This window comes from Pollicipes pollicipes, unplaced genomic scaffold (genome assembly GCF_011947565.3).
Source record: "Pollicipes pollicipes isolate AB1234 unplaced genomic scaffold, Ppol_2.1 Scaffold_5909;HRSCAF=7009_pilon_pilon_pilon, whole genome shotgun sequence".
NCBI lineage: Eukaryota > Metazoa > Arthropoda > Thecostraca > Pollicipedomorpha > Pollicipedidae > Pollicipes > Pollicipes pollicipes.
This window is the reverse complement of record NW_023596778.1, coordinates 272,354-279,624: the sequence shown is the minus strand read 5'-3', so window position 1 is coordinate 279,624 and position 7,271 is coordinate 272,354. Positions and strand designations below refer to the sequence as shown.

General features: G+C 54.4%; 1 protein-coding gene across 1 annotated transcript; it reads right to left on the bottom strand.

Annotated features, from left to right (window-relative positions):
• Positions 1-568: 568 nt before the first annotated feature.
• On the bottom strand, positions 569-6,766 carry LOC119104130 (rho GTPase-activating protein 27). The gene is made up of 6 exons (XM_037227815.1): positions 6,563-6,766; positions 3,062-3,196; positions 2,343-2,461; positions 1,225-1,390; positions 909-996; positions 569-597 (listed from the first exon to the last, which is right to left on the bottom strand). The coding sequence occupies exons 2-6, from the start codon at positions 3,188-3,190 to the stop codon at positions 569-571; spliced, it is 531 nt and encodes a 176-aa protein (XP_037083710.1). The 5' UTR covers positions 3,191-3,196; positions 6,563-6,766.
• Positions 6,767-7,271: the final 505 nt, after the last annotated feature.

The following is a 7,271-nucleotide window of genomic DNA, read 5'->3' as shown; positions in this document are numbered from 1 at the left end:
CTCCACCTGGCGCCCGGCCGCCGACGGCTTGGCGATCGGCGGCCGGCGAGGCGGCTCGGCCGGCCGCGCCAGCCGCTCGGCCGTCCGCTTGAAGCTGGCGTTGTGGCCGGCCAGGTCGACGCGCGCCGGACGCAGGTTGGAGAAGGTGCTGAACGACTGCAGGCTGCGGTCGTACGAGGTCTGCCGCTGGAAGCCGGGCCGGCCGTCCTGCTCGTCGGGCGAGGGCAGCAGGTCCGGCCGCGGCCCCGGCTCGGCCCGCTCCGCCGCCGCCTCGTCCTCCGCGTCCGGCGCGTCGGCAGCCGGCGCCACCTGGCGCTCGCCGCCGCCGCCGGCGCTGTCTGCGCTCCTTCGCCGACCCTCGGCGGCTTGCGGCGGCGCGTCCGTCAGCCTTACCTCCGCGGCGCCGCCCTTCACAACCGGCGCCGGCAGGGCGGACGCCTCCCGGCCCTCGCGCGGAGAGCCTCTGTCCACAGCCTCCGGCCGCGCCGAGCGCTTCTCCAGCGAGCGGCGCTCCTCGCGCCGTACGCGGCCCATCAGTTTGATCACCTCTTGCCGAAAGCGTCTACCCTCACCGGGGCCGGGACCGGCAGCAGGCACCTCCGAAGCCCGGGACGTCTCGCCGCCGTCAGTCGTCCGCGAGGGCGCCTCCTCCGTTACCGCCGGACGGGGGAGCTCCACGGCGGCCGACGTCAGAGCGGTGGTGGAGACGAGGGAGGACCCCGCCGCCACCGGCGCCGGTCTCTGACCGACCACGGGCCGCGCGCTCCTGGCGCCGCCCGGCGCAGGTCGCGGGTCGGGTCCCCGCGCGTGCGGCTGCGGAGGCCGCGAACCAGACGCAAGTCGGCCGTCCTCGGTCGGCGGCGCCGCCCGGGGCCGCTCGGCCGGGCGCCGCAGCCTCGTGTCCGTACCGTCGCCGTCCTCCGGCGGCGGCGTCTCGGCTCGCTCGGCTGGGTGGCGCGCCATCGACGCCTCGCCCTCGGCCAGCGGCTCGGTCCGCTCGGCGGGCCGTGGCGGCTGCCGGGGCCAGGCGTCGGCGCCGCGGGTGACGGCCGTCCAGACTGCTGGTGCTGGCGGCCGGCGCCGGCGCCGCCTCCGGCCGCACCAGCTCCCATGTGCGACTGCGCTCGTCCACCGACCACGACTTGCGGCGCGCCCACAGGTCCTTGGTGATGCGTGGCCGCCGATGCCGGCGGCGGCGGGCGGGCGCGCCACCGGCTCGCGCGCCGGCTGCCCCGGCGGCGAATCGTCCAGCGTCTCGACGCTCGAGGAGCCGGCGGCCGCGTCCTCCAGCGAGTTGCAGCGGCGCCGGCCGCCCTCGTCGTTGTCGTCGTCGTCGGCGCCATCGTCGCCACCGATATGTCGCTCGGCGTCTAGGATGGAGAGCGGCGCCCTGCGGCACCGCCGGCGCGTCACCAGGCGGCCCAGCGCGCGCGACAGGGCGGTATGGGCCCAGGGAAGTCACGGGAAAGCACGGCCTGTGGCTGGTGCTCCGCAGCAGGAGGCGGGGCCGAGACAAGTTGGAGCGATGACCAAGATGACTTCGATGATGATCGGAGTTAATGTTGTGACGGAAAACTCTCGCGCCCGTAAAAGTCGGAAGAAACCGACGTTGGGAAGTGTCAGTGACGTGACATGAAAGACAGCGCGGTGCAAGGCATCTTATTTGCAAGGGGACGATAGCAGGCAGCACTTTCCGTTGGAACAGCAAAACGACAAAACAAAACAAAACCAGCCCTTGTGAGACAATCCAGGGCTGTGCATGCTATGTGCTAAGTTAACTGCCATATTTCTGGTTTGCTTTTCTGGGACAAAGAACAAATCAGCATCGTAAAACCTCGCCCCGCAGGACTATAAATGACTTACCATCAGGTACTATCCTTGCGAACTATAAAAGGTCGACAGTATTGAGGCCACCACCGAGGGTTGCATGCAAACACCTATGCATCTGGTGCTCTACTAAAATGAGCTCGAGCTACGATCTCCACTCTGCTTTTCAGTGTTATGCTCAGTAACATAATGCTCAAGCATGCAATATCGTCTCATAAGAACATCTCCATGACATAATCACAATAACATATCCTATAATAGATATGAGATGGTCAAAACATATGTAAATGAAATGCTTAGTGTTCCACACCGTCGGTACTGTCTGAGACTTCCAATTCGAGCTTCTCATCTCTGGTATATATATATATATATATATATATATATATATATATATATACATCATTTCTCCACAACACCCCGAAATTCACTGTGGACGAGGGCACTATCATGGTGCCCCGCTCCACCCCGAGTGCGGGCCGGGCGCCGTTCCGTCCCGTCCCATCCCTGCCGCGTACCGTCTGCTGTCGCGCGCGTTCCGCTTGACCTTGGGCGGCAGCTGCGGCCGGGCATGCGGCTGCAGGCGCAGGTACTGGGTCGGCGCGTAGAACGGCTTGCGCTCTCCGCTCCGGATCACCTGCGGACCGGCCACGGTCGCCGCTGAGCGACGGCGAGTGCCTGCGGCGGGCGGGCGCGCGCCCACAGCCCGGGGCTGCAGCGGCTCTCCCGCAGCCGCTGAGCACTCCCACGGGAGCTGATGGGTCCTCCCACCGCGGGACACGTCCCAGCGCGGCCAGATCGGTCGCCGCGCACCGCGCGACATCGCGTCTCTGGCCTGCGCCAGGCGACTCGTTTGCCCACGACGATCGCAGACAAGCCGCACAAGTCGTGTGCAGTGTTCGTTAATGATTCTACATCGCTCACAGACTTTTGACGTGCCCAGGTCTTAGTCATGGTGACAGCAGGTACATTCACATCCAACATGGGAGAGAAGCAATATGTACCCAGTGAGCCACAACAGCACCATATCACATTGACGACATACCATAAGCAAACATCAATCAACAAATTAGAACACAACTGCAACAGAGCTACTGTGGGAAGCCATAGGACATGACTCCTTTGCTATAGCAGATAAAGACCATCCATTTTACTTACTTGACTTCTACATTTCACTCTACAAGGGAGACCAACAGACTACAAGGCAGTTACCATGAGATACTGTGCTGCCTCTTACCTGCCACCAGTCACTGTTGGTCTGTTGGATGACCAGGAACTCCTCATCCTTGCACATGTACACACGTTCTCCATCACTGCCATGGTACTCAAAGTCGAACAAGACAGTGACTACCAAGTCTCTGTCCATGGGCACCTGTGGACCAGGCTGAGTCAGCCATATGCAGGGCAAGGGCAGACAAGCTGTGCAGTTTACATCCCACTGCAAAGTTGACTACAATTGGGTGGCTAATGACAGGATTTTTGGCAGTCTTGTCTTCGGGAGAAGTATGGCAGCCCACAGTATTGGCACAGCATACCCCCAATGCACCAATGTGTCTATGCTTTGTGATCTATCCTGAAAACTCAGTTTGTTATGGCACCCACCTCCTGATTCACCCATTTATGAAGGGGTGGGCTCATACTGTTTTAGGCACTCACAATAAGCCCCTGACAGAAACAGCCTGCAGTTGGTGGCAGTGGCTACACCAAATGTCATGTGATGTCTGAGGGCAAGACAACCCATGCATGGCACCACAGCAAGTTGAGCTTTCACTGCCAAAATTCTGCCACTCACCCAGAAATTCATGATCAGATGGTGGTATCAGGGCCAGAGCTGATGCAGTGTGTGTGTGGGGGGGGGGGGGGGGGGGGAGCAGAGGGGGCAACTGCCCATCCTGCCAGCAGGCAAGGTGGAACAAGAGTATGTTTTTGCTCCCCCCCCAAAAAAAGGAAAGGCCACTTTTTACTAAATTAAAGGCATTGTAACTACCCACAGATTAAAAAAATTAAAATCATGCAGGGTCCCATAACTGAGTTGGAGCAATAAATTTGGCTCAAAAGGCCATTTTCAAAATCGATAGGCCTGTTTTCTGTATGAGGCCACTTTTATGAAAAGGTGACCCATGCTCTAGATTAGCAGACACAATGATGTGTTTAGGAGGCCCCTTTGCTGGCTTGGGAGGACCTTGCTACAAATTAGGAGGCCCCACACTGAGTTAGGAACCACCCTCTATGTTCAGGAAACCACATTTCTGGAACAGCAGGTCCCTTTCTTGCATCAGATGGGCAGAGTATTGGCTCAGAATACCCTGTTTTGGGATAACAAGGCCCCTTGGCTAGATTTTGAAGCCAATATGCAAATCAGAACATCCTGTTCTGGACTAGCAGGTCCCTCTATGCATCAGGAGGCCCTTTTCAGAAGTCAGAGACCTTGTTTTAGGTGAGATGCTGCACTAGGTATTCAAACAGCCCCATTCAGGATTTTCAAAAACAAATGTAAATGGCACATACCCTCAGTGCCCCTCCCCTTGAACATGCCACCACCCAGGATGCCCCCTGTGAGGAGGCCCCATTTTGCCCACCCCTTGCCCCAAATCCCCTCAAACTCAAAATATGTGGTGCTACCCCTGGTCCAGGCTCATATGATAAGCACACCTTAGCATGGATGCTGATCCCAGGCATCTGCCCCATCATAAGTCAGGACTTAATCATTACACAATGCTCAATAAAACATGTGATGTAAATGATACCAAGTAGGGGTGTACACAACATTTCACAACTGGGAATGGCCTGAGATGCTAACCACTGGTCTGGGTCACATACCAAACTGGTGCTTGGGGAACCAATAATTTTAGAAAGCCAACCCACTGAAATTGTGGGGCCAATGGGGTGCCATACAGTCAGTGGATCCGTACCCCAGAGACCACTCAGTCCTGTTGCCACAATCATACAGCATTATTGAGAGAGCACTTGGGGTCCAGGGTATTTCTTTTCAGTGAAAACTGCAGGAGGCAGTGATTAACCTCTGCATACCCCACAGGAATTATTAACACATTATAGCATGGAGCAGGTGGAAAGCAGCCCATTTTGAGCCACAGAAATAACTTTTGAACCATGCCAGGCATGGTCCCAAACTATTCAGTATCTGATAAGTCTCACCATCAATTGTAGAAGCTATGCCTGTAATGGCTATCAACCTCACACATTCTGGTAGTAAGCAAATTCTTATGTTAGGTTGGATCAGAAAACTACTGCTTCAATGGTGAATTGCTGCATGGGAATATTGGCCTCCAATTGCAGTTTCATTTCCAATTTTGGGCTCCTTTGACATGATTCATTGGTTGGTTTGACTGGCTGCTAATTGGTGCTAGTCACATCATGTGAGGTCACACATGTCACTATCAAGGGATACATGATGTACGCCCACAGCCCTTGAAAAAAGATGTATTGCTTGCATCTGTGAAAAACTGGTCAGTACGAGGAAACAGTTCCACATCAATGACTTTCTTACACCACATCAGCAGAAGAGCACAAAAGCAATGTCTGGTCAGGCTGCCTTAAGTTGACTACAGGTAGCTTCTGACAAGGCCTGTCAGTTGCACCTTGAATTTGTCTGATATGACAACATTCAACATTTTAGATCCTGGGGAAGGGTACAGTCCAAACATTTCGGTTGCAAGGACTTCTGGAATAAGAGCACATGCTATGCTTGTCCTTCAGACCCTGAGCCCAACCCCTGGCCATGAAAATCTGGTTCAACAGCAGGATATGGTAGTGAATGCTATGCTCATCATGGCCCACCAAGCAGCCTAATGTCATCTGACTGAGCAACTGGTGCCACCAGCTGCAGGTCATCCCAGCCAGGGGCTAATAATAAGCTATGTAGCAGCTCAAACCCACCCAGAGGTACACATTTCAACTGACTCAACTATGGGGGCAGACCCATGACAGACCTACTTGTGACATGAACATCATGCCAAATACCTGCAATATTAGAAAACTTATGCATTCTCAGTGCTCTTTAACACATGCAACAATGGTCTGGCAGCTTCCCAACCATCACCACATAAAGCATGTTTTTGCAAGTCAAAAACATGTTGAAATATCAATTAAGGCTAAATGGCTAATTCCAGGTTGGGAAAAGGGAGTCAAATCAGGCTAAGATCTGAATAGACCAGTGTTTCAAGTTTCTGACCTTTCAATTTCACTCATACATCAGTTATTATTTTAGAAATCCATCAGCTATACACCTTAGTTACCTGGAATCAGCAGCACAAACCTCTTTGGCTTTATCTTAATGGACTAATCTTGCATGACCTCTGTCAGCCACTTGGGCATGGTAACTCTGATTGACAATATCATGGCCATGGAATGAGACCTACCATTATAGTATTCTTTCCTAAAATATGTCAAGCTAATTACCTGCCAACTAATGAACATTTGGCTGACCTGCTTGCTGGATGGAATAGTCTGAAGGTTATTCCAGAAATAGAAGTCAGGGGAGGGGTTAATGAAAGGTAAATGTTCACTGAAGTGCACTGAACTGTGAACCAATGAGAACATAACACAACTTTGTAAGCCAGGGGGCTGAGCAGAATCAAACAGCTGCAAAGCTACTTGATGACCTACAACACAAATCCGGCCAGCGCATCGCCCATTGCTCCACTTCCTGACAGACTGTCAGGCTGCCTAAAACTGAGACAGTTTATAATCATCAATGTAGATTCAACGCACGGCTTACCCTGGCATTGCATCGCTACTTAAACTGCTTAAGCTATCGGACAAAACTTACGCACCCATAGACGAGCGTTAGAAGTACCGTTTGCGGACGCGAGGCTTAGATGGCATACCACAGGTTAGTCACGTAGTACTGCAATTGCGCCCACAATGTAAAATTCACGAACGGCACCACACCACCACCAGACAACTACAGCCGCAGGCTTAAGCTCAGCCTCACTGACCTACAATCGCCAACACCAGCGTCATGGGCGGCTGGGCCCATCCGTAAACAACTGACGGAGAAACAGGAACGAACAGCTTTCAGCGCCACAGCCGCCGCAGTGCAGCAGGCCACCGATTGGCTTCGCTGATCCATCAACAGGTGCGATACCAGGTCGAGGCTGCTAATTTCAGCCATCGTGCCTTGTCACCAGAGCATGCATCAGTGTGCCGACTAATTCGACTCACGAATAATTCGCGTAACGGAAGAAAGGACGGCGCATAACAATTGACGGCGACGAACCGCGGGCGTCAGTCCAAACAGCTTGCATGGGGGCGATGTGCTATACATTAATAAAGGCCCAGCAAAGCAGCTACCATCGTCTCGGCAACCTAGTTGGGCACTTTCCAGCGTTCAATTACAGCATGGAGTATGTGAATATCAGGCTGGGGCCCCCGAGAATGCTGAAAATGCATCCCATCGGTTCACGTGAAAAGAAGCGACGTAACAA

Excerpts from the sequence above, each read along its gene's own strand:
- LOC119104130 (XM_037227815.1), bottom strand. The coding sequence starts at position 3,190 with ATGGACAGAGACTTGGTAGTCACTGTCTTGTTCGACTTTGAGTACCAT. Across the intron at positions 2,462-3,061 it reads CCAACAGTGACTGGTGGCAG|GTGATCCGGAGCGGAGAGCG; the intron begins GTAAGAGGCAGC and ends GCCGGTCCGCAG. Across the intron at positions 997-1,224 it reads ATTCGCCGCCGGGGCAGCCG|CGGACCGAGCCGCTGGCCGA; the intron begins GCGCGCGAGCCG and ends CGGCCCGCCGAG.